Raw genomic sequence first — 27,597 nt, 5'->3', positions numbered from 1 at the left:
TTGACCATGGAAATTCTGTGTTTGACTATGGAAATTCTGTGTTTAACATTAAATTGCATTCATTTAGCATTTTGCACTTTGCCAGTAGCTATTATGGTTCTTTTTTGATCCTTACAACAATCCCATTGTATAGGTAGGTTAGCAGCTGCCACTCTTATTTTATACACATAGCTAACTGGCAACATGGGAATTTATCTAAGCTGTTTGAGTATGTTTGATGTTCTTTGAGGTTAAGAAGAATAGATAATTTCTTGGCAATTGCCCTTTTGTTGTTGGAGACTTACAATTTTGGGGGAGGAGGGTGGTGATAGCATTTTTTTTGGGTACAGAAGTTGGAGCAGAGCTGGGGAGCATTGTAGGTCTCTTGTATTCCTGGTCTCAGGCTATTTTGTTTCTTCTGGCCCTTGGACAACAATGAAGGGTCTCTATTCATTTTTCTCTCCTTTAGTGTGTCTCCCCTTCTCATCTAGGCAGGACAGTTTGCTACAAGAAAAGGCACTGGGATTATTAGTAAGAATCTGGCATCTAGCCTGGTGAGATCTTCCTGCTGATTTGCTATGTAAATGACCTCACTCTGAGCCTTAGATTCCCCATCTAATTAAAGGCGAGAGGTGGAGGTACCTGAACAATGAGATACTTTTTAGCTCTGAACTACAACTGTATTATACAGCTTCTAGCAAGATAGTTGTTTCTGCTTTGTATGGAGTGGGCTTTTGGTGGGTGCTTTTGTTTTATTTATTTAATCCCTAAGGCAAGGTGGGTGTCCTTATGACCTATTGGTAGCATCTGCTCATTCAAAGTATGAGAGAAGAATGAGCCTATATTTGTAAGGTTTATAAGGCTTTCCTTGACTGCCTAAAGGAGCTGACCACTTCCTTTGTCCCCTTCTTGTATGCACAAAGCCTCTTATAGCCCTCGTCACATGAAGTGTAATGATTTGTGTATGTGTCTGACTTCCCTGTTAGACTGTAAATGCGCAGTAGACTGTTGCAAGAACTTTCTCTAGGTCCTGAGGGCCTAGACACTGGTCTGATGCAAAGCAGGAACTCAGCACACATTTCTTAGACATAAAGTAGAACGAAAATAATACAGTTTAATGTACCTGCTGGATTACTACGCTGGTCTGATCCTGTAATTTAAAAAGTGGTGCTTTTGAATTTTGTCGTTAATTAAAAACAAACAAAAAGGATTTGTTAAGAGTTTTATCCTCTTTTTAGATGCCTCTTTGGTTCAAAACAGCAACTTTTTGATTAGAGAGTCTCAGCCACCACTCTTATTCTGTTGTTCGTTTTCTTCCTTCCATACCTGCTCCCGCTTTCTCTCCACACCCCTTGTAAAAATCTGGGGTCATGCAGTGCCTTTCTTTCCTAGAGTCTCATAAATCTACAGTACTTCTCAACATTACATCTTAAAAATGTAGTTGTTTTTAATATAATTGAACATAAGAGCCTAACATTGCTGAGATGTCTGGTAGGGGAAGAAACTTCGCGGGTGACGCGTGTGTGGTTGTGCATGTTATTCTGGCTTAGCGCGTGAGAGAAGTTAAACTGTGGTATGTGGTCAAAGAACTTGCACATTAGAGCCAAGGTGCTAGTGAAAATACTGTTTTTTCTGCCAACATTAGATAGATAGTCAATATCAATGATTCTAGAAAGTGTGGACCATTTTAAAAAATGTTTTTTTTTTGCGGGGGAGGAAGGCAGGAAGGGAGGGAAGAAGGATGGTAGGGAGGAAGGAAGGGAGGAAGGAAGGAAAGAAGGGAGGAAGCGGGGAGGGAGGGAGGGAAGGGAAGGAAGGAAATCAAGCAATGAGAGAAATATTGCCGACCTGGATCTAGAGGTTTACAAGTTGATTTCTTTTTTTTTTGAGAGAAGGAAAAAAAAAAAATAAGTAAAGGAGAGGAAGAAAGAGGAAGAGAAAGAGGGAGAGTACATGGAAATATTGCTTTATTTTGAAAAAAATTGGGTATTATTAATGACCAATCAATGTTTCATTTAAACTTATGGATAGATGTGATGTGGTATTGACAAGAATGTATATTTTGTGTATTTGAAGTGGAGAGCTCTATAAATATTTATTAAGTTTACTTGTTCTGGATCTGAGTTCGAGTCCTTGATATCCTTATTAATTTTCTGTCTCATTGAGTCTAAGTCTCTATGTATCTGGGTGTTAGGATCGTTAGCTCTTGTTGTTGCATAGATCCTTTTACCACTATATCTTTGTTGCTTTAAAATCTATTTTATCCGCTACGAGATTTGCAACTCCTGCTTTTTATTTATTTATTATTTATTTTTGCTCTCTATTTGGTTGGTAAATCTTTCTCCATCCCTTTGTTTTGAGTCTTTGTGTATCCTTGCATGTGAAACAGGTCTGGATGTAACATGCCATTGGGTTTTGGCTGTGTCTTTTGATTGGGGGATTTAGTCAATTTAAATTTAGGGTTACTGCCATTTGATGTTGACTGGCTATTTTATCCATTCGTTGGTGTAAATTCTTCTTTATGTTGGTGCTCTTTACTTTTTGGTGTATTTTTAGAAAGGCTAATACTGGTTGTTTCTTTCTGTGTGTAATGCTTCTTTCAGAAGCTCTTGTAAAGCAGGCCTGGTGGTAATAAAATCTCTGAGTTCTTGCTTGTTCATAAAAGATTTTATTTTTCCTTCAGTTGTGAAGCTTAGTTTGGCTGGATATGAAATTCTGGGCTGAAGGTTCTGTTCTTTGAGGATGTTGAATATTGGCCCCCACTCTCTTCTGGCTTGTAGAGTTTCTGCTGAGAGATCTGCTGTGAGTCTGATAGGCTTGCCTTTGTGGGTAACCTGACCTTTCTCTCTGGCTGCCCTTAGTATTTTCTCCTTCGTTTCAACCCTGGTGAATCTAACGATTATGTGCCTTGGGGTTGCTCTTCTTGAGGAATATCTTTGTGGTGTTCTCTGTATTACCTGGGGTTGAATGTTGACCTGCTTTGCTGGTTTAGGAAAATTTTCCTGAATAATATCCTGAAGGGTATTTTCCAGCTTGGATTCATTCTCTCCGTCGCATTCAGGTACACCTATCAAACGTAAATTTGGTCTTTTCACATAGTCCCACATTTCTTGGAGACTTTGCTCATTCCTTTTTATCCTTTTTTCTCTAATCTTTTCTTCACGTTTTATTTCATTAAGTTGGACTTTGACCTCTGATATCCCTTCTTCTGCTTGAACAATTCGAGTGTTTAAACCTGTGCATACTTCTCGGAGTTCCTGTATTGTATTCTTCAGTTCCATTAATTCACTCATACTCCTCTCTAAGTTGTCTATTCTCAATAGGATTTCATCAAACCTTTTTTCAAAGTTCCTAGTTTCTTTACGTTGGGCTACAACGTGTTCTTTTAACTCACCGAAGTTTGTTATTATCCATTCCTTGAAGAGTGATTCTGTCATCAGGAGGCACTCGTTCTCCATCAAGCCTTGTTCCATTGTTGATGTGGAACTGTGATCATCTTTAGAGGGAGAGGCGTTCTGACTTTGAGTATTCTCGGCTTTTTTACGCTGGTTTCTTCCCGTCATTGTAAATTTATCCTCCTGCCGTCTTTGAATTTACCAACTTTCAGATTAGGTCTCTTGAGTGGACGTCCAGGTTGTTAGTTCCCAGGGCCAGAGCAGCGGCGTTAAAACTGATGGTGCTTTTCTGCCCAGGATTCTCCTGTCGGGCTTCCTTCTTGTGTCCCTAGTAGGCGACTCTGCCTTCCCGGGGCTCCAAACCTTGGTCAGAAGGGGAACCGGTCCCGTTTACTCTGCGCCGAGCGCTGCCGCACCGAAGTGCTGTCACAGCCGCTGGGCCGGGCCCTGGTGTTGTGCTGGGGGCCCTTGTGGGTCCTCCGAACCTGTTTACTCTGCTCCAAGAGCTGCCGCGCCGAGGTGCCCGCGGAACCGCTGCGCCAGCCACGAGAGTCGCGCTGGCCACCCGTATGTTTCCTCCACTGGGGGATCTTCTGCTCCGTGAGCGACCAGAATTTGAAAGTGTGGCGTCCTCTAGTTCACCGCTCCTTCCCTGAGAGCTGCAATCCCGGGATGTTAGCGATCGGCCATCTTGGATCATTCTCCTTAAAAAATGTTAAAAAGATTTCATGAACCGACTGAATTTCATCCATACTGAAGGGTCATAAAACTCCTGTCCGTGTTTTTTCAGCAAGTAATCTTGCATGATGATTGGTAGATGGGAAGATTGGATTCCCTGTACATCCGAATGAAAAAACAGGTTTTTCTTAATTTCTTCTGAGTACTTTTTGCCAGAAAATTGTGTTGTCTGCTTTTTTTTCCTAGTAGGATTTGACTGGGCACGGTAAGTCACTCCTGTAATCCCTGCACTTTGGGAGGCCGAGGCGGGTGAATCACAAGGTCAGCAGTTTGAGAACTGCTGGTGAAACCCTTTCTCTACTAAAAATACAAAAAATTAGCTGGGCATAGTGGCAGGCATGTGTAATCTCAGCTACCTGGGAGGCTGAGACAGGAGAATCGCTTGAACCTGGGAGGCTGAGGTTGCAATGAGCTGAGATCGTGCTGCTGTACTCCAGCCAGGTGATGGAGTGAGACTCAATCTCAACAACAAGAAAAAAGTACGACAGATGATAATCACTTTCCAGATGGGGGCTAGATGAGCAGAAGTGAGATGACTGAAAGGAACTTTTCTTCCTCATTGTCTTCTCTGTGATATTGATAGCTGTACTTTCTGCCTAGAGTTTGTATCTCTTAAGATTTTTGAGCTATGATTGCCTCATCAGATTATTGAGTTCTCTATATCTCAATTCCATTCTTTGTCCTCATAAAGTAGGAGGTAGGATGATTTTTAAAAGTCAAATTATGATACTGGGTTTAAGATAAAATTCTGTGTCTACACAAACTCATATACACAAATGTAGGGAAAGTGTTCCCCTCCTAACCATAACTAACTTTTTTGAATATTTTAAAAATAATTTTTGGTGGATAAACCTTTAATTTTCTGTTTTTAATGAGATAATAAGACATTGTCAAAACATGGCCCTTTTTGTCTTCTCAAAATAGATATAAATTCATATAATATTAACAATTTTTAAATATTAAGACATATGTAGATGTTTCAACCTATATATTTTATGTACTCAAATGTATTAAATCTTACTGGAAATGAGTAAATGACACTGGACCTGGTTTGTGTATGTCTCTGCTAATAACCCGTCAAGTAACCTTATATGTTATTTCACCTCTCTGGGTTCATTTGACTTAACCTGGAAAACATGAGTGTTAAAGAGGTTGCCTTGCCAGCCTGGCTAATATGGTGAAACCCCATCTCTACTAAAAATACAAAAATCAGCTGGGCCTGGTGGCAGGTGTCTGTAGTCCCAGCTTCTTGGGAGGCTGAGGCAGGAGAGCTGCTTGAACCTGGGGAGGCAGAGTTTGCAGTGAGCCAAGATCACGCCACTGTACTCCAGCTTGAGTGACAGAGTGAGACTCTGTCTCAAAACAAAAAAAAAAGGCCACCTTGGTGGAAAAGTCTGCTTTGAAGGCAGACCAAACTGATGTGAATGCTGGCTCTACCACTTACAAGTTATAAGTGGGTATGTATATGAGTCTGGGACTCAATTTCTCTAGGTTCTAATCATCTAATTTTTAAACTCACTCTATTAATTGTTCTCTTTCCAAATCATAGTGCCACAAAACTCACCCTCTCTGATTTCTCCCAACATTTTTCTGAACAATGAGCTTCATAGGACTCAAGTAGGATCTTTTCTTTTGAGGCCAGCGGAGGAGCTGAGCAGTAGCATTGGGTTCCATAGTTAAGAAGGTAGGCATTTTAGCTCTTGCTGCCATAACAAAATACCATAGACTGGGTAGCTTACACAAGAAATACTTATTTTCTCACAGTCTTAAGTTGGAGAGTTTCTGGTAAGGGCTCTTCTTCGCTTACTGACAACTGCCTTCTACTGTGCCCTTTATGATAGAGAGAGTGCACAAGTTCTCTGGTGCTTTTTTAAATGAGTACACTAATTTCACCATGAGAGATCCACCCTCTTGACCTTATCTAAACCTGTCTCGCAAAGTGCTCACCTCCATATGCTGCCACACTGTGGGTTAGATTCAACATAGGAATTTTAGGGGGACGCAGTTCAGTTCATAGCAGTAGGAGAATAAGAGAAGAGAGTAGGAGACACAGGGGTGTTAAGAAATGCCTGGGATGGACCAGATCTACCACGGTTGAATTCATACGGCCCAGTGCTGCTATAGGTTAGAAGTTTTCACATTTCTGGATTACATGGAGCTATAAATTTCAGGAAAAATGTTGACGGTGTGAATCCTGAATATCTGGGACAGTTCTCAGTTAATTTAGAAAGTTTATTTCATCAAGGTTGACAACATGCAACCTTGACCTCCCATGGCACAGCCTGAGGAGGTCCTGATGACAGGTGTCCAGGGTGGTCAGAGCACAGTTTGGTCTTATACATTTTAGGGAGACATGAGACATCAATCAACATATGTAAGATGAACATTGGTTTGGTCTGGAAAGGGGGACAAATGAAGCAAAGGTGGGACAACTTGAAGTGGTGCGGGAGATTCCTGGTCATAGGTAGGTAAGAGACAAAAGGTTGCATTCTTTTGAGTTTCTGATTAGCCTCTCCAGAGGAGGCAATTAGACCCACATTTATCTTAGTGAGCAGAGGGTTGACTTTGAATAGAATGGAGGCAGGTGTGCTCTAAAGAGTTCCTAGCTTGACTTTTCACGTTAGCTTAGTGATTTTGGGGCCCAAGATTTATTTTCCTTTCACAAAGGCAATATTTTTCCAAGTTAAGTATATTGTAACAAATTTACAGTTATACCAGCAGCATTTATTAAAAAATACATTTAACAAAAAAAAAGTGGGAAGAGCTTAATCTCTATAAGGGATGATGCTCTGAATTGAATAAAATTGTCTCTACTAAAAAACTCACCAAATTCTTCCTTGTGAACCAATGAAAACTTTATGGTGGACAGTAAAATTTTCTTCCAGTATGTAGAATGACTTAAAAAAAATTTGTGTCTTCCCATTTTGGCAAATCTGAATCTCTTCAGAGGTGCCATGGAAACTTTCACCCCCCACCCCCAAAAAAAAGTGAAGAAGAAAAGTGAAGATTTTCACCAAGTCTTCCCATAAAGCAAACCTTACCCCCTCTTTTTTTGGAGATGAAGTCTTGCCCTGTCACCCAGGCTGGAGTGCAGTGGTGCCATCTCAGCTCACTGCAACCTCCGCCTCCTGGGTTCAAGCAGTTCGCCTGTTTCAGCCTCTCAAGTAGCTGGGATTACAGGTGTGCGCCACCACGCCGGGCTAATTCTTTTTCTGTACCTTAGTAGAGAGAGGATTTCACTATGTTGGCCAGGCTGGTCTCGAACACCCCACCTTGTGATCTTCCCACCTGGAACTCCCAGAGTGCTGGGATTATAGGTGTGGGCCACCTTGCCTGGCTGCAAACCTTACTTTTTCTGCTAGTTTGTACTGGTGACATCTTGTTTATCTATTAGTAAATATCTAAAGTGTTTTCTTTGTGATTTACAAGAGACCTATTTTTTTCTTATTCTTTTGTTGAAAGACACTGCTGTAAGTGAAGGTGCATAGATAATTACTACTGCTTGGTAGGAGAGTAACACAGTAGCTGGGTAAAGTTGTAAAAATGCACACGTGAACCTGTAGTCTATCTCAGTCCTGAATTGTCAATGCAAATATGTCTGATGGGGGAAAAGGAACCACAGAATTTAAATTGTGGAACTATAAAGGGGGCTTGGTACTATAGAGTTAAGGAACATTAGTTATTTATCGGATTGCTCTGATCTGAATCTTAGAACTGACAGATTTTTCCTTTAGTGACTTTACGTTTATGTTGCTTCCATATTTCTTTTTTTCTTTTTTTTTTTTTTGAGACAGAGTCTCACTCTTGCCAGGCGCCAGGCTGGAGTGCAGTGGCATGATCTCGGCTCACTGCAACCTCCACCTCCTGGGTTCAAGCAATTCTACTGCCTCCTGAGTAGCTGGAACCACAGGCACACACTACCACACCTGGCCAATTTTTATATTTTTAGTAGAGATGGGGTTTCACCATGTTGGCCAGGCTGATCTCGAACTCCTGACCTCAAGTGATTTGTCCACTTTGGCTTCCCTTAGTTCTGGTGTTACAGGTGTGAGCCACTGCACCTGGCCATTTTTAGTTACTTCTCAGTTTAGGACTGATATGAAACAATGATTTAGCAGCTTTATAACTATATCATGGTACCTATACTATCTAAGTTAAAGTGCACGTCCATTTTTTATGTACAGTGTGAATGAATAGACATTCTTGTATAAATGAGTCAAAATGAATATTTTATTTTTTAATGTTGAAATCTGGATTATATATTTGCAGTTTTTCTCTATCTGAAAATTTGTATGTCAATTTATAGTAATTTATAGATAAAGATGATTAGACTGTACAGCAGATCTCCCCTTATTCATAGTTTTGCTTTCTCTAGTTCAGTTAGCTGCAGTCATCTGTGGTCTGAAAATATTACATGGAAAATTCCAGAAACAAGCAATTCATAAGTTTTCAGTTGCCCGCCATTTTTAGTTACATGACGAAACTTCACATCTCTGCTCCATCCTGTACAGGGCATGAATTAATCCATTTGCCCAGTGGCTGTAGAAGTTAGTAGCTGGCTTGGTGATCAGATTGACTATTGTGATATCACAGTGCTTGTGTTCAAATAACCCTTATTCTACTTAATAATGTCTCCAAAGCCCAAGAATAGCAATGCTGGCAATTTGAATATGCCAAAAGCCATCAGGTGCTTCCATTAAGCGAAAAGAGGTAAGTTCTTAAGGAAAAAGAAAAAATCGTATGCTGAGGTTGCTAAGATCTATGGTAAGAACCTAGTCTTCAACCTGTGAAATTGTGAAAAAAGGAAAAGAAATTTGTGCTAGTTTGGCTGTTGCACCTCAGACTGCAAAAGTTATGGCCACAGTGCATAAAAGCTTAGTTAGGATTTAAGAGGGTAGCCAGGCTCAGTGGCTTATGCCTGTAATCCCAACATTTTGGGAGGCCAAGGCAGGATGATCACTTGAGTCCTGGAGGTCGAGATCAGCCTGGGCTGTAACATAGTGAGACTCTGTCTTTACAAAAACGTGAAAATATTATCTGGGCATGGCAGTTCATGCCTGTGGTCCCAGCTGCTTGAAAGGCTGGGGTAGGAGGATTGTTTCAGCCCTGGAGGTTGAGGCTGCAGTGAGCCATGAGTGTGCCACTTACTGCACTCCAGCTGGGTGACTGCCTAAGACCCTGTCTCTAAAAATAAGCAACAAAATTAAAAAAGTAAAAAGCATTAAATTTATGGGTGGAAGACATGAACAAAGGAAACACGTTCCAATTGATGAGTCAGGTTTCATACTCGTGATGGTTTCAGGCGTCTACAGGGCTTCTTTCCCCAAGAATAAGGGGGACTACTTTATGTTGTATACATAGAGTTTTGGTGTGTATTCTAGGATGAATTAAAATGACAAGAATAAAAACAAAGTTGCAGGATGGAGACCCAAAGCAAAGCAAAAGTTATAACCACAAAAACTAAATGAGAAAAAAAATCAGGAATAGAAGAATTTTATAAAAATTGTAGAATTACAGTTGTGTCATTAAAGCTCAGGAATAGACGAATTTTATAAAAATAATAGAATTACAGTTGTGTCACTAAAGCCTCTATGCCAAAGGGTTCTTCATTTAGTGGGTAGAACAGGCAGCAGGAAGCTGACTTTTTTCTTTGACCCATGTGCATTTTCTAGCTGACGAATGAAGTGACTTGGAACTAAGCTGGGCTTTTCTACTGAGCATGTCCCTCTCCAGCAGGGTCTGGCTTGGGTGGGGCCAGTCTTGCTCATTAAGCTTTTGGACGCTGGATTTCCATCAGCTTTCCACAATCTTCCAATGACGGGAAATAGCAGACAGCGAGCTTGATGTGCTTAAAAGCTGCGTATGTATTTCAAGGGGAGAGATTATTAGGATGTTTTTGTTGCAGCGGTTGGGTTTTGTGATACGTGCTTGTTTGTTTCTGCTTGTGGAGGAAGTTTGCTATTGAAAGTGTGATTGAATAGTCAGGGGACTGAAAATTTGGAAAATACTAATATACAGAGTAGATGGAATCTGCGTAGGTACACTGTTTCACAAAGGAATATGTTGTGATATTTGAACTAAGCTCTATGAAAAATACATTTTTCCAGTGGGCAAAGTTTAGTTTTAGATTACTTGTTTGCATTTTTCTAGGCAAATATTGACTTTTGTCAGGTTTAACAAGATAACTTTTTCAGGTTTACCTATGAGAATAATGAAGCCAATTGGTTCCTTTTATATGCTTGACTGGTTGTTTCACAGTTTTTTCAGTGCTATGATATAATACCGTACAAAATTAGTACTATCTTATTTCTAAAGCACAGTGAGGACTATGTAAGGTTAATAGTATGCAGTTGTTTTCTTTTTAGCATGTTAAAGAATTGTAACTCTCAGTTTACTTATGAAGTCCTTCATTTTCACCCTAACTTGTTTGGTTAAAAAAAGTTGTAGTGTAGCCATCGGAGATTTGACTTCATAGTTTTTAGCATCTGTAGATTAGTTGCCATTAACAGTTACCAGGGTCTGATTATTGGTTTGTCATACCCTAAGTAAATATTGATTGATTAATAATAGGTATCAACATCTTCTTTTATTGCTGAATATTTAATTGGTTGTCACATTGACATATTGCCCAGATTCTGACATCCAGACTTGGGAAAAAAATCTTCTTGCATTTTCTTTATATAATCTAACAGTCTAGCAGTCTTCCTTCAGAAAGATTCAGTGCTACTTCCTAACAAAATTAAAGCACGGCCACTGTAATTAGCAGATGACCCCTGTGATTCCTTTTTTATTGTTGACACTGTAAGGGATGCTCTATAGTACTGAAGTATTTATGGCATTTTGGGGGGGTACCTATGTACTTGGGAAGTTTAAGTTTTTCGTTTTTTGTCACTAGGAGAATTGTCTCTTCAAATTCTTTGCACCTTGGGTGTGGGGGCTGAATAAATGATAACCGCCGAGGTGATGCTGATGACCTGGACAGCCAGTCTGTCAACCCTCTGCATCTGCTTTGTAGTGTTCCTATGCAGACGATATGATATATTAATCATCTGTAGCTTAGTATCATGGCAGGATCACAAGGAAAGTTACATTGGAAAGGTAAATTTTAAACTTTGACATTGGTTTTGCTTGCAGTTTTTGGAGGACTCCAGACATTGAATGCCTGACATATTCTCCAGCATTATTCTCTACCAAATCACTTTTGCAAATGTTGAACTTTGAGAATTTTACCTCTGAGGAAACAACTACATTTCACTCAAGTAAAAACTTACCCTAGCCACCACTACCTAAAAATAGTTATTTGAAGCTTTGCTAAGTAATTCTGAACTAAATGAATCCTCAGAGTAGAAATGCTTAAAAAATACTTTTTTCTTCAAAAAAAAAAAAAAAAGAAAAAGTTTTATGGCACTGCAAATGGCATGTCTGTAATTCCATTGTAGTTACATCTTTTCCCACTGAGGGTAAGTTTCTCTTATTACGCCAGGCTTGGACAGTCCAGAATTCGGATATTCTTTGGCACTTTCTGCTAATCAACCAGTGAACTGGAGTCAACATTTGGATATGCTTGCTTAAGCTAGAAAAGTCATTCAGCTTGTAGTCTTAGTTTTCAGGTCTATGCTATATATTCGTAGAGGTCTTTAGTAGTGCCATAATTATTTAAAATGGCCGAAGAACTAACGACTGAAAATGAAAAAGTGACTTATGTTTTTTATGAGGTTTAGATATTTATGCCTGTTGACTACAGCATTCCAAAGCTTATAGAGAAGAGGATTTGAAAGTATGAGATCAGTGTAGGCTCCAGCTTGGTGGACTTGTCATAGTGTGGGGGAGGTGATTGACTTTGACAAGCTTTTGTCTTATGACCTATTAAAATGCAGCGTCTGCAGCCAGTGCATTTATCCTGTGCAGTTAACCTTGGTGGATTTGTCATTAGCTTATTTGGGAAGTGCCTCCCGAACCACTATTGTTATTTTTTAGAGTTTGATTCACACAGAAATAATATTAGACTGGTTGTTGATTACTGCTGGATACCAAGTGGGCATGAGTTTTATGTTGGGACTGGGTAGGCATTTTATGCCTAAGGTGGTTGTGGGATGAACTTGGAAAAAATATACTCCCTGGCATCTGTTATGGTCATGGAGTTTGTTGGTATTGGCCCTGCTCTGGTTTGAGCTTGGTTATGATGTCACTGGAATAAACTGCATGTTAGCATTTTTTTTTTTTTCTTTCTAGAGCATTATCGGATGGTGGTCCGAATAAATGTTTCCTAAATACTAGGAACATCACAAAAGATATTTATCAAGAAGCCACCGGATGCAAACACTGTGCTAGGAACATGTAGTTACTCATCTGCACAAAAGTTTTACCCTCTTCATGTGAATGTAGTAGCAGATGGGCAGGGAAGAGGTGTGGACAGGAAGCCTGATGACAGCCTTGTGCTGTCAGGCCAATTTTATTCCTGCTTTTCCCTGTGAGGAGGAAGCTGCTGAAAGAGATTGGGGAATGTTTATGTATAACCGGCTTAGACATTTAATAGGACTCTTTCCATTCTGTTTACTCTGCCTTAAACAAAATGTCCCTGACTTTTGGAGAACTCTATTTCCAAGTGCCCTGTTCCCAGCCCTCCAGCAGAGAACAGGAATCATCTTTTTACGCTGCCTGCTTATGAACCACTATTGTTAGCAAAAGACACTTGTTTGTTTGAAGTCCACACTGAGGAAAAAGATAAAAAACAAGCAACATTTTCTCAGGAACTATAATTGACTCTTGAACAACACGAGCCTGCACGGCATAGGTCCACTTATATGTGAGTTTTTTCAGTAAATCTCATCAGCCCTCCATATAGGCAACTTCTGTATCTGTAACCAAATTCAGGTTGAAAATAACTGTGTTCGTGGGGTGCTAAGGGCGGATACAGATGGCTGACTTTTCCTGTCCACAGGTTCAGCAGGGCTGACAGCAGGACTTGAGTTTGTTCTGATTTGGGTATCTGTGGCCCAATCCCCCACAGATACTGAGGGACAACTGTATTTTTTTAAAAGGAAGAACTGATACACTTCTTAAAAATACGTTGCTGACCTAAAAGCTTAGGCGTTGAGCTTATGCTACTTAGGGGAACAATCTAGGAGGGGTAAAGGTTGGTTTATGAAATACACTGAAGTGGAGGCTGGCAGAAACCAGTTTCTTTGAGGATGCGGAAACAGTCTTAACTTTCATATGCTAGGAAATCCAAAGCATGGGCCATCTTAATGCTACTGCTGAGCTGGAATTGATGTTCATTTGTGTGACTAGAGTGGTGTGATAGGGCAAAGTGGCATCATGGCTTGTGGTAGTCATATGTGGCACATGTGTTTTCTCCAAGAAAGCTGGCTAACCAAGCTGGGTTCAGTTAATGCATGAATATTGTTCTCCTAGTAACGTACTTAAGTGCTAACGTTAATGAAAACTTCTGCTCAGTGAAAACATTGTCTCCCATCTGTACCTTGGTACTTATCTACTGAGCGCCACCCTCAATTCCCCGTAATCACTGCTGTTACTCTCTTGGATCCTTCCCTAGTTTCTTCACTCGTTTAAAGGAAAATGTGTGTGTGTGCATATTCACATACACATATTCACATCCTTTATAGGTGTATCTTCCACACGCTCTGCTTTCAGCCTGTAAGGTGTACTGTCTGTATAAGGTATCCTTATCCCTATAAATTGACCTGTCACTTACACTCTCTGAATCTTGCTGTTTGTACTTAACTATGTACCTAATAATTGGAGTTATTTTTTGAACTGGGGTGGTAGCGTTTCTCATCTTTTGTCTTTAGAGTTGCACAGTATTCTATTGTATGAATGTGGCATACTGCCTTCTGTTGATGAACATTGATCTTTAGCTTTTGCAGTGTTGTAGGTTAGTCACCTTTACATAATTATTTTACATATGCACAAATATATCTGTAGGCCCCCCTACCACAGGCTTGTCCAACCTGTGGCCCACAGGCTGCATGAGGCCCAGGACAGCTTTGAATTCTTCTGCCCAACACAAATTTGTAAACTTTCTTAGAGCACTATGAGATTTTTTTTGCAAATTTTTATTTAAAGCTCATCAGCTATTATTGTTAGTGTATTTTATGTGTGTCCCAAGACATTCTTCTTCCAGTGTGGCCCAGGGAAGCCACAAGATTGGACACCCCTGCATTACTGCAAGCAGGATTACTAAAGTGTGTACACATTTGGAATTTTGAAAGCTGTTGGTCTTGAACTCCTGACCTCAGGTGATCCGCCTGCCTTGGCCTCCAAAGTGCTTGGATTACAGGCGTGAGCCACCATGCCTGGCCTGAAAGCTGTTGGCAAATTGACTTCCATTGGCCCCATACCAATTTATTCTTCTGCAAGCAATTGTTTGAGAATGTCTTCATTCCCATAGTCTTGCTCAGTGATTGCATGATTAAACTTTTGAATGTCTCCATTCTGAATTTTTAGATTTATTTCTTTTACTAAGAGTGTGGCAAGCAACTCTTCATATGTTTATGTGACGCTTGTGTTTCTTTCTTTTCTTTTCTTTTTTGGTAACTCTCCTTATCTGTTAGCTACTTTCCCCACCATTGGACCAATGATTTAAGTCATCCTAGCCAATTTAAAAATAAAATTTGTTTTTTTATTTTTTTGATTTTGAGGCAACTTATACGTGGGCTTGTTTTGTTAAGCTTTTTATTCAAGTTACGTGAATTCAGATAGAGACCAAATACAATTGTGAAAGAGAATTAGTCCTCTCTAAAAAGCATGTAATGTCTATTTGTATGTTTTGAGTGTTTTACCAGCATTTCTTATGAAGGACCATTTATTGTGTAATTTCCTGAAGAGATATCAAGAAAACCGTGCCTGCTTTTCAAACTAGTAGTAATTTCTGAATATGTTACCAAGATTTATAAATTGGTTACAAGTTGTTTGACCATGAATGCTAATCTTATTACCTATGTCTCCCACTATCCTGAGAGTAGGATTCTTCTATCTATATTGCTGGTGCCTGGTGCATCTGCTTTGAGAGTACTCAAACATTTGTTTTGAAAGAAGGGAAATAAGATACTGACCCCACTCACATCGTGATGGTCACTGAAATTCATGGGGGGTGCTCTGTTAGAACATGCTGTCAATGATTATAAAGCCCCAAATGGTAATAGTAATTATTGAGTTCACTTTTCCAACAAATCATTTACTGTCAGGTATCACGCTAGGTGCAAGTTATAGAGTAGCGAAGTCGTTTTGGGGTTGAAGGCAGTGTTGCACCAGGTCTTTAGAGGTGGACAGCCTGGGTTTGAATTCTGGCCCTTTTGTTTTTTGGTTATATGGCTTTGATCAGCCTGTCCTCTTTTTACCTTCTTCATCTGTAACATGATAATAATTTCAGTTCTTGCTGCATGCAGTGTTTCTAGAGCAGTGGTTAACAAATAGCTGATATTATGATCGTGATTATTTCTGTTGTGATTATTGTTATTATGCCGTTACTATTTTATTTTATTTTTTAGTGAATGAATGGATACAGATATTTTCTTTGCAGGATCTCTATGTGATGACAGTGGTCTATCATTTATTATGTGCCAGGGACTTTATGTATTACAGCATCTAATTTAGTGCTTAGAACCAACCAGTGAGAACATGTTACATCCTTTTTTTTTGCTTAGGAGGAAACCGAAACTCAGCAAGGCTAAAATAACTTGTCTGCGGTTACATGGCTAATAAGCAGAGCTGAAATTTGAATCATGTTTTATTTCCCAGACTTGATCCCCAAACCACCAGACTGTTTTATTCAGACATATGTTAACTTCTCACAGAAAGAATATAGCTTCAGGCCAGGCATGGTGGCTCATGCCCATAATCCCAGCACTTTGGGAGGCTGGTGGACCACCTGAGGTCAGGAATTTGAGGCCAGCCTGGCCAACATGGAGAAACCCTGTCTTACTAAAAACAAAACTTAGCCAGGCATGGTGGTGGGTGCCTATAATCCCAGCTACTTGGGAGGCTGAGGCAGGAGAATCGCTTGAACCCGGCAGGTGGAGATTGCAGTGAGCTGAGATTGTGCCATTGTACTCTAGCCCTGGGTGACAGAGGAAAACTCTGTCTCAATAAAAGAAAAGAAAAGAAAGAAGATAGCTTCAGCTTTGATTTTCACACAGAATTGGATCTTCACCTGAGAGAAGGAATTGGAGCAGATGCAGTTCACCAAGATTTCTGACCATACAACTCAGTGTGAGCAATTGATTGATGAGGACTCAGCAGGCTGCTGGATGTCTCTTGTCATTTCTGCTAGTGTGTGTTGTTGGATTGCCAGTAGTCCAAGGTTTATATGCATTATCATTATGTGAATAAATATATCCAGTACTGGGAGTCCTTCATGATTTATGCATGAAGGTTTAAATGCCTCTGGTTGTTTAGCTTTAATTCAGGAAATGATATCTATTCCAAGATTGCCTTAGCTGCTGATGGAGAATTTTTTTTAACTCCATCCTTAATGGTAGCAGTAGGGACAAATCAAGATTGTTATCTTGATTGTTATTGCAACTGGATGTTATTGAAAATTATGCCTTAGTTTTCATATACCCCTCTCTCTAACATGTAAAGAAAGGGACTCATACGTTGATAAGCTAAGATTTTTTTTTGGTTTCGTTCTTATTTAGAGTTGTTAGAATAAAGAATTAATGGTTTATCTGAGTAATATTAACTCAAGTATTAGGTTTTTAAACATTGAACATCATTTGGAAAAAATGGAATACTTTGATGACCGTGGTTCTTAAGTATGAGGATCGTAAAATGCAGTGGGAGGAATAATGACCTGAGGTCTGTATGTACTCCCAGTTCCTTAATGCTTGTTTTCTAAATCTCTGGCTCGTTGTTTGAACCAGAGAGGAGTATGTTATTTCACATAACAGGAAGCTCCAGCATAGGACCCGGGCCATGTGTAGTGCGATCAGGGAGCTGGTCCTCTTCTCTTGCCAGTGTCCTCTGTTATGTGTCAGCGTGACATCAGGATTTTTCTTTTCTAAATATTCAAGATGACAATAGCATTTAACAGAGTTATATATACAATGTTCAGAGACAGCAGAAGGGGCCACCTCTTCCTGTGGCTCTTTTTAGAGGTAAAGATCCTTTTCCAGAAGCTGAGGGTGGACTTTGGGCATATTTTCTTGGCAAGGGGTGGGAGACTACCATAGTGCTCTAGACCAATAAAGGCTACCCATGTTGCCCATCTGGAGTTAGCCTCTGTTGACACATGTGGAGGGCAGGAAAGTGGAACAAAATTTAGGTTCTATTAAAAAGGAGAAGGAGTAGAAGAAATATATGCTCTGTGTGTCACCTAATTCCACCTAGACTTGAACTAGCAAAGGTTGTAGTTCATATGTTTTGTATGTGTGGGTTTAATTTAAATCAGATACTAGTTTACATCTTTAAAGAAATAGTTCTGTCTAATAGATCCCTTATCCCTTTAAAAATGAATAAACAAGTGATATAGTGGGTTATAAAGGTAACTAAGGTGAGCAGCATTGGATTATTTGTTCATCCTCCCCATATAGATAATGTGAACTAACAAATAGTCCCTTCGGAATGTATTTATACTTATTTGACTATGAAGTATAGTATTTTCTAGACCTTCTGACACTTAAGAAATGTAAACCTATGAGGGTAAGAACTTGCACTCTGCTCTAAATCTGCCTGTTTTTGTTATTCCTCCTTCCTCTCCAGATAGTTCTTCTTCCTTGTTCCCCTTCTGGCCTCCCCCTCCTCTCTGTCTTCCTCCTTCCCCTCCACCCCTACTCCTGCCTCTTCCTCTTCTCTTTAAATGATGAATATATTTGAGAAGCACCACTCCATTATTTCCCAAGTAGAGTTAGGTGGCTGCTGAATCATTTCTATATTTGTTTTTTGTTTTGTTTTGTTTTTCACATTTGATGCTTTAATGGCATCAAATGCTGTGGTATTAAAAGACCTCTTTTAGTAGCTATAGGCTCTTTGGGGAGATGAACATACAAGCACGTGATTGTGGGTATCAGCAAGATGTTCTACATATCCTCTACCCGCAAGCAGATGAAACCTAGTTTTGTCACATGTAGAAAATGGCCAGATTAGAACTGTCTTCACATTGCCAATATGTTTTAAGTTCAATGGTTATTTGTGGCAAAGTTTTGTTGTTTTCTCAAAGCTCAAATGAAAGCCTCCCTCTATCCTCTTGCTACATTTTTGAAACTTAGTAATGCATACCTTCCTATTTTGTGAATTTTGATTTCTTAAAAATTGGGTTGAGCTCTCTTGGTAGAAATCAAAGACTCTAATAGTGCTTGTGATCTCAGCAGAGAATGGGAGCTACTCAGCTGGCAGCAGCACCTACCCTGTACTCTGCTCAGGGATTTTATTAACAGTAAGGTCCTAGTTTCCTCAAGGTTTTAAGGAAACATCGGAACCCAATAATTAGCATGAACCCCTACTTAAAGTTGTTTGGGTGTTTGTAAGGTTGTGTATCTGCTTTGCTTTGCTTGCTGTAGTATTCTGATTAAGGGCCAATGTTTTAGTAGCATGATGTTACATAGTTGGCAGTTCAGGCTAGTGATAGAGACAGCACAGTAGAATTTACCTCCTTTTTTAAACATAGGGGAAAAAAAAGAATGGGTTTATGTAACACAGCTCCTTACCTAACCAGTACTGATCGTCTATTGACGATGGTTTTCTGCTTGGTTGCATGTTAAATGATGCATGCTTTTTCTCGTAAAGCTGTCACAATAACGAACAGCTTTTATCAACCCAGATGGAGCATGCCAACGTGGTAATTGTGTCAAAACCACATGCTTGTCTAATGGGCTGGCTGTTCACAGCAGTGTTCTTTTTGGTTGATGATAAGTAGAAAGATCATTACTTAATGTGTTATATAACTATACTAATGATGGATTTTGGGTAATTGTCATTTAAATATTAGCCAATGAGTATTGCCAGAATTTGGGAAACCTTAGTTCCAGGTTAGGCTTACCCATTTGACTTTACCATCTCAGGCAAGTCTTTCTGAGCCTCAGTTTCATTGTTGATAAAACAAAGTGAGGATATTAGACTAGATGATTGAACAATATTCGTTTAATAAGTACTTATTAGATGTGCCAGTCTTGATGCTGGAGCAGTATATAAAAGAAAGATTCCAGCCCTCATGGAGCCTTCATTTTAGTGGGAATGTCAGCATTCCACTGCAAGAGTTCTCATTTTCATAGGTGATAGAGCTTAAAGGCTTATCCACATCTCAAAGAAATTCAGAGTTATAGGCATGATAATTAGGGTGAGTGGATGTACTGTAATCATGTTTTCTTGATGGTGGTAATTTGTTCAAGAAACCGTTTTATCAACAAAGTAGGTAGTATTTTGTTTTGAGCTCTGTTGAGCTCTTGAAACTGTTTCAAGAATATATTGAGTAATGATCCAATTAGTCTTTTTCATTGTTTCTAACTTCCATTTGAATGGGTGACACTGATTGTCACTTTTGAGGTTCTTAACCCTCCTAGGTGTTGTGAATACAGTGGTGATTGAGGATGGTTTGTGAGGCTTAACCATATGGTTTGTAGATGTTCTTTCGTGTCTGTATTTGTACTTTGTCTTCAGTTTCTGCCCACCAGCTCAGTTGTGATTACATGGTCAAGCAGTAATGTTTAAATGGGATTTTCTTTGTGATTTTAATTTACCTATAAATTTCTTACTTTTAAGAGAGAGGATTCTGAATACATCTGAGAATACATTCATATTGTTTTATAATCATTTTCACCAATTGGCAGGAACCTTCTTTGAGGACTAGGCCAAGGGCTCTGTGGTTTAGTAGGTCATTCACGCATAATAAAGCTGTGATTGCATTATGAAGTGTATGTGAGGGAAGCTATACACAGCTGTGTGGTTCTCCGTTTAGTGGCCTTGGATAAGTGACTTCTGTTTATTATTTGTAAAATAGGGATAATATATACCTTGTAGAATATTTTGAGAAACAGATATGGGCACTGTGTCAGCCAGTAAACAGTGAGTGGTAACTCTTAGGGTTAAAATATAAACAACTATTAATGCTTTTAACATAATAGTGGAAACTTGAGTTTTATATTTCACTGCTTCTCAAATATTTTGGCCAAAAATCAGCTTTAGTTGATTGGTTCCCAGACTATTTCTCACAGCCAAAGTAATTAGAGAGCTGCCAGTTTATCTTGGTTAGCTTAGACAAGTGTGGGTCATTTTGGTTTTAATTTTACCAGGACATTTATTCAGCTCTCAGAATGTAATTAGAGCGTATATACGAGAAATACACTTTGGTTATTTCATGACTAAAGTAAATAATATTGTCCACTTAAATGGTACATGGGAAATGGTATGTTAAAGAAGGAAAAAAGGTTTTCTGTGCAATATGGAGCCAGTTTAACCTGTCCTCAGGTCTTGTTGGAAGACATACTTTTGAATTTCAAATGCCTGAAAATGAGAAGCGGCATAGGATATGTAGGTATGATAGTTAGCTATTCCCTCTTAAATAGCATTGCTGTCAAGGATATTACTTTCCCCTGATCTCCCTGCCTCACTATATATTCTCCTGGCTCTCATACCTTTTCTTCTGCGCAACCTTAATGTTGGTGGTGATAAGAGCTTTTTTAAGGATCCTCTAAGCTTAAGCTACCCTTTTTCTCTAGGTGATGTATCCCCTCCTATCACCCATGTGATGACAACTTCCAAACCCTGTCTCTAGTGTGTATCTAGTCTCTAATCAAAACCTGTGTGTCTCGGGGTCATGCAGACATCTCCACAACTTCTGAATCACAAAGAACTCAAAATTGAATTATAGGTGTCAGCCAGACACACTTTTACAGGTGTTCCCCATTTCTATGAATGATTCCACCATCACCCTAGTCTTCCATGACCTGGGCCTTTTCCTTGACTCTCTTCTCTCTTTGACCTTCTATATTCAGCTTGAACATCAGTCATATCCACTCTACCTCTTTATTATTCGATTCATTTCTTGTTCTTTACCCTGCTGTTTCTGCTGTAGCATAGACCATCATCTTCTCAGGTCTGGATCAATCAGAGAGTGGATAAACCAAATCTCCTGGATCTCTTTCTGCTTCGGTTTTTTTCTTTCGTCCTACACTTTACAGTCAGGTTGGGCAAAGTGAAATGGGATTCTTAGTACCTTTCTCCTCTACTTCAAGTACTTATGTGACTTCTCTTTGCTTTTCAAATAATCCCCACATTGCTTTTAAAATGACACACAAAATCTTTTATGTTCTGGCTTCTGCCTTACTTTCCTACTTTAATATTAACAGTTCAGCTTCTGCCTGTCCTTTCTTCACTCATAAGCCCCCACTTCACTTGTATAGTGGATTATTGTTCTGTGCCTGTGGTTTCCTTTTTTTTTTTAATATGAGGAATGTTCTCATGTTTCCACACAACTCCCTGTGCCTGACACATACCTTCCATTCTGGCTATTTTGTCTGAATAGTGAGTACTCATTTAAAAAAATAAACTCAAATGTCAACTTCTGCAGAAATGCCTTCATGGTGACCCTCTTCTCCTAACCTGGGTTAAATATAAATCCTTTGCCTTTTTTTTTTTTAAAGACAGGGTCTCACTCTGTTGCCCAGGCTGGAGTGCAATGGCATGACCTTGGCTCACTGGAACCTCTACCTCCTGAGCAGCTGGGATTAGAGGAATGCACCACCATGCTTGGCTAATTTTTGTATTTTTAGTAGAGATGAGGTTTTACCATGTTGGCCAGGCTGCTCTTGAACTCCTGACCTTGTGATCCTCCTTCCTTGGGCTCCCTAAGTGCTGGGATTACAGGCATGAGTCACTGCACCCAGCGTAGTCCTCTGCTTTTTGTGCAACATGATAGTGACTTAATGTATGCTTATTTGTAGCCCTCACTCCATTAGCTCCTCAAGGTTGTCTTTATTCATGTGCCCGTGACTTACCACATCATAGAAGCCATTAAATATAGGCTAATTGATTTGATGGTTTTTGTGGTTGCATATTACATGTGAATAACATTTTAAAGTTACTTTTTATTGAGAAAATTTACATATCACAAAATTTATACCTTTAAAGTATATTAGATCTATTCGTAAGGTTGCCTGGGAATGAGGGGGCATGAAGAGTGACTACTAATGGGCACAGGATTTCTTTTTGGAGGGTTGAAAGTGCTCTAGAATTAGTGGTGATGGTCGCACAACCTTGTGAATATTCCCAAAATCACTAACTGTATGCTTTAAGAGGGTGAAGTTTATGGTACGTGAATTATGTCTTAATAAAGCTTTAAAACAGGTGTACTTTTTTTGACTTATTCAAGTTTGTACTACTTAAAAAGTTAACAAAATTTTTTTTTAAGAGACGGGGTCTCACTCTGTTTCTCAGGCTGGTCTCAGGCTCCTGGGCTCCAGCAGGTCTCTCACCTCAGTCTCCCAAGTAGCTTGGACTATAGGAATACACCATTTTCATCTCTAAGTTTTTACTACTTTTGAAGTTACCTGGGACACTACCCGTTGTCCAGGGTGCCAGGACTCTGAGCCTTTATCATTGGCAAGGGACGGGAGAGCAAATGTGATCACCTGTCTCTGCAGGCCCTGTTGTTCTTTTCTTTTTCTTTGAGACACAGTCTTGCTCTGTTGCCAGGTTGAAGTACAGTGGCATGATCTCTGCTCACTGCAACCTCTGACTCCCTGGTTCAGGGGATTCTCCTGCCTCAGCCTCCTGAGTAGCTGGGATTAAAGGCATTTACCACCATGCTCCGTGAATTTTTTTTTGTATTTTTAGTGGAGACAGTGCTTTACTATTTTGGCCATGATGGTCTCAATCTCCTGATCTTGTGATCCACCTGCCTTGGCCTCCCAAAGTGCTGGGATTACAGGCATGAGCCACTGCGCCCCGCCTGCTGTTGTTCTTTATATCACTGTGCTGCAACACTTTAAAAGTCCCTCTGTTTATTTAAAATTTACTGAATTTCAGAATTAATTTAAATTTTGTTGTAATTAGTTATGATAAGTGCAATCATTGGATACATTTTTTCACCTTATAATGTCTTCGTTTGGTTTGGATTATGGACCTTAGATATTTTTCTTACGTATACAAAGACAAGTGTGATTAAGGTTGAGTGGGATGCAGGTTCAGAGTTTTGATTAGAATTCGAGTACCTTTCCCAGAAGATTAACTTTTGCATTGCAACAGTGATGTTGAATTATGGGATTTAATATTGAAATGCAGAATAATACATTTTTGATGCAGATTTTACATTCTTGCTGTTACACACCCTACATTTAAAATTGGTTTTTCTAATATCTAGCATTTTGATAGATTTTTAATGTATGAAATTGTAGTGAAATATGTCTAATGGCTTTCTAATGCTCTTGATAACATTTTCATGTTATAGAATAAAGAATACCAAGTACAGATAAAAGTGATTTTTCTTAAAAAAATGGATTTAAAAAATCGATTATTGTTTATAACAAATTGAAACCAAATAAAAGTAATCCCTGTTTCTTGAGTTCTTGATGATTTTTAGTTCTAGTTATATAGAACTTAGAACATGCAATTCTATTGTGATGCTAGTTTTGGGTCTGTGATTCTGATTGAGAATTCTAAAAGTCGGAGCAACAGTCTCCATTTTGTCTGTGCTTTTGAATCTTCCTTCTTGATGTGCGTTCTCCCTGTCACCTGTTACTCCCCTTCCCATCTTTCCTTCCATGCCCCTGGCAACCAAACTAAATCTGAGAGAACTTGTAAAATAACATTTTGTGATTTTTGTTTTGATTACAGTGTAAGTTGTGACCATGACTACTGAAGTAGGCTCTGCGTCTGAAGTGAAGAAGGACTCTGGCCAGTTAGGGGCAGATGCCACCAAGGAGAAACCTAAAGAAGCAGCAGAAAATCAGCAGAATCAGTCATCCGATCCAGAGGAGGAAAAAGGTTCCCAGCCATCCACTGCAGCCGAAAGCCAAAGTAGTCTACGCCGCCAGAAGAGAGAGAAGGAAGCCTCTGAGAGCAGGGGTATTTCTCGGTTCATACCGCCATGGCTTAAGAAGCAAAAGTCATATACCTTAGTAGCGGCCAAAGATGGAGGCGATAAAAAAGAGCCTACCCAAGCTGTTGTTGAAGAACAGGTCTTAGATAAAGAGGAACCCCTTCTGGAAGAACAGAGGCAGGCTAAGGGTGATGCTGAGGAAATGGTTCAGAAGAAACAACAAGAGATTAAGGTTGAAGTCAAGGAAGAAAAACCTTCAGTGAGCAAAGCAGAGATGCAGGTATGTTTGGGAATAATTGCCTGGAAATGAAAACCTGGTAGCCTAACTACCTAACAGAAAGGATTTGTTTGTTTTGGATCATTTCCAGATTTCTTATATTGAGATACTGCTTTGGCTTAATGTATCTGGAATGGGTCTTAGATTGGTCTGCCGTAACCTTCCCTTATTATTCCTTGGAAAAAAGTCCAGTATATATGCAAATCACTAAAAACTTCATGTCTGTACCTGTTAAGATGAGGCAGATATGCTGAGCCCTGCCATCTCTTTTTTAAACGGAATGCCCTTTTATGCCTCTTTAAGTTTTCAGTGGACAGTAAGTAGCAGATGTGTATGTGTGCATTTTGGTTGCCTAACAAAGCCTAAGTTTCGCCATGGTATAAGATTTTAATTGGAAATGTTATTATTTGAGATGATACTTAAATTGTAGTTGCTGGGATGTAGTTTCTTTTATTCATTTAATGCCAAATAACCAATTTGACACAATGAGAATTTTGGCCATGAAAAGAGGATGAGGGGAAATACCCTTTCTATTGGAATTTTCAAGTTTTTAAAAACTGAGAGTTACAGTGTTTAAATTAATGATCCCAATTCTTAGGGAAGCTTTTCCTTTTACTGTGTTGTCATCTGCAAGTTGATTGACGATAGTATGGATTTAATTTCTTTTCTCAACAGCCTACTGAACAAGTAAGTAAGGGGAGAGAAGAGAAGGTAAAGGAAACACAGGAAGACATACTAGAAGGAGAAGCAGCAAAAAGGGAGACCAAGGAAGTGCAGACCAATGAGCTAAAAGCAGAGAAGGCATTTCAAAAAGTCGCCAAGAAGACCAAAACTGTCCAGTGTAAAGTGACCCTCTTAGATGGCACCGAATACAGCTGTGACCTGGAGGTGAGATAGGGAGCTGAGTGAGAGTGAGCTATCTTGATGTGGGATTGTGGCATGGCATGATGAATAGATTTTTGTGTTTTACTAAGTTTCTGTAAGCCTGTTCATTACAGTTTTGCACTAAAAAAAGTACATAGAATGTCACAAATAATTTCATGACCTGAGGAGGCAGGATGCTGTTCTGCCAGACTGCACTAGTCCTGTTGGTGCAGTCTACTGGTTGCTGTGTATTCTGAATGGGTGTTAAATATTTGCAATATTGCTTCTGGCTAGAAGATGTTTTTCTTGAGGAAAAATGATAGTACTAGGCTGACATTTCAGAATAAAAAAGTTTCAGCAGTACACTTAACCCCAAGTGTTTTACCCTGACACAGGTAATGGCTTAAAATCTAATTTATTTAATTTCATTTAATTTAAAAAACCTATGATTTGAAAAACATACAATTCATTAGCACTGATACTGACAGAAGTCAGTTTAATCTTTTAATGCATCTAGTACCTTATAATTTTATGTCAATCAGAAGAGTTTGTTGCTTTCCACAAATTATTTACGTAACATATACTAATAGCTAATGTTTACTGAAGAACTGTGTGAAGTGCTTTGAACGGATTATCTTGTTTAGTACTTAGAAAAATCAATTAAAGGTAGATATTATCATTGCTATTCTCAGTGCTACATATTACATTGGGGAACTTAAGGCTTAGAGAAGTTAAATTCCTTGCCCAAAGTTTCACAGCTGGTTAGTGGTTGAACAAGGATTCCAACCGCTACAGTTTGGTTCTAGAGCTCATGAACCCGACCACAGAACTAACTATGCAGTTTGATCTGGTACATGTGGGACCTATCTTGCCTGTTTCTTTGGTCTGGTACATGTGGGACTTACCGTGCCTGTTTCTTTGGTGTTCTCATCTATTAAATATTGGACACATTTCCCCTGATTCCTTCCATTCTTATTAAAAAGAGAAGTTACTTTCCAATAACAATGAAAGAATTCAGCTTTGTTAAGACATTTAATGTCTATCTAGTTGAACAGTAGTATTTCTATATTTGAATGTATATTATATTGCACAGTGCTGAGGGTACTAAGATGAATAATTCTTGATTCTTGCTCTTTGTATTAGTTACTTAGAATTTTATTTTACTCATTTTAGTTATAATTTTCCTGATATTTCAATTGTTTAAAGAAAAGGAGTAGCAAAAAAGGATTAAAAATCCTTGTCTTAGTTTTTGCTGTTCTAACAAAATATCTTCAACTGGGCAATTTAAAAACAACATAAATTTGTTGCCCACAGCTCTGGAGGCTGGGAAGTCCCAGATCAAGGCACCAGAATATTTGATGTCGGGTGAGGGGCTTGCCCTCTGCCTCTAAGATGCCACCTCATTTCTGTATCTTCACATGGTGGAAGGGGCAAGTGCTGTGTCCTTACCCGATGGAAGGACAAGGCAGCTCCCTTCAACCTCAGTTACAAGGCCATTAATCCCATTCATGAAGGCAGAGTGATTAAGTCATTTCCTAAAGACACCACCTCTTAATGCCACCACAATAGGTGAATTTTGGAGGGATGCATTCAGACCATAGCAATCTTTAAAGCTTTCTTTTCTTCTGCTGCTCTTTTTAACATTTCTTTTTGTCCTTTGCTGAGACTCCCTTTCTCTCCCAGGGATAGAGAGAGAGAGAGTTCTTAGGGATAGGAGTAAGAGACCGTAAAGAAAGGGACAGAGTGGTTTTCTGAACTTGACTCGATTACATTATATTTGATTGCATGTCTTTTGTCTTTCCTACCTATCCTAGAAGTTAGGGGATGTAGATTTTTGAGAACCACCTCAATGTTATGTGACCTTGAGTCATTTACTCAACCTTCGTGGACCTCAGTTTCTTCATCTATAGAATATAGGATTACTTAGATTATCTAGAATGCCCTTTCACTGCTAATGTCCTTTACATCACTAACCCACAGGACTGACCACGTACTTTATGGTTTAAGTCTATTTTTGTTCTCTATCTTTCTAAAAAAGTCAAATAAAATATTTAAAAACTACAAAAATATAGAAATAATAGAGGAAACAGTTGTGTATCTACCACAAAAATTTCAATTGTTACTATTTTGCCATGTGTTTTAGATCTTTTAACAAAATAAAACATTAAAGACATTGCTAAAGTCTCATTCCCATCTTTTCCTTCTTTCCCTCCATGTATCTTTTTATGATATATAAATCTATTCATTTTAATTGTTGTATAGTATTTCTTTGACTAAACCAGTTTACTTCCTTCCTGAGTCACAGTTTCTTTATATACTATAAGAAATAGTTCTTCAGTGAATATTACAAG

The 27,597-nt window shown here is 39.1% G+C and overlaps 1 protein-coding gene across 50 annotated transcripts in view; it reads left to right on the top strand.

Annotated features, from left to right (window-relative positions):
• The window catches only part of EPB41L2 (erythrocyte membrane protein band 4.1 like 2), a 225,724-nt gene that overhangs the window by 82,416 nt on the left and 115,711 nt on the right, over positions 1-27,597 (top strand). For 44 of the 50 annotated variants that reach the window (XR_013534545.1, XR_013534544.1, XR_013534542.1 and 41 more), the window contains 2 exons: positions 23,901-24,385; positions 25,058-25,270. Coding sequence is in view for 47 of the 50 variants with exons in the window: in XM_008995068.4 (XP_008993316.1) it covers positions 23,915-24,385; positions 25,058-25,270 (684 nt within the window). In the remaining 3 variants the exon portion in view is untranslated. Of the gene's footprint in view, positions 1-9,915; positions 9,973-23,900; positions 24,386-25,057; positions 25,271-27,597 lie in introns of those variants that run through there. The other 6 variants (XM_035296712.3, XM_035296708.3, XM_008995061.5 and 3 more) reach the window with 1 other exon arrangement.

This window comes from Callithrix jacchus, chromosome 4, assembly GCF_049354715.1.
Source record: "Callithrix jacchus isolate 240 chromosome 4, calJac240_pri, whole genome shotgun sequence".
Classification (NCBI taxonomy): domain Eukaryota; kingdom Metazoa; phylum Chordata; class Mammalia; order Primates; family Cebidae; genus Callithrix; species Callithrix jacchus.
The sequence above is the reverse complement of the archived record's forward strand: the minus strand, read 5'-3'. Positions and strand labels throughout refer to the sequence as shown.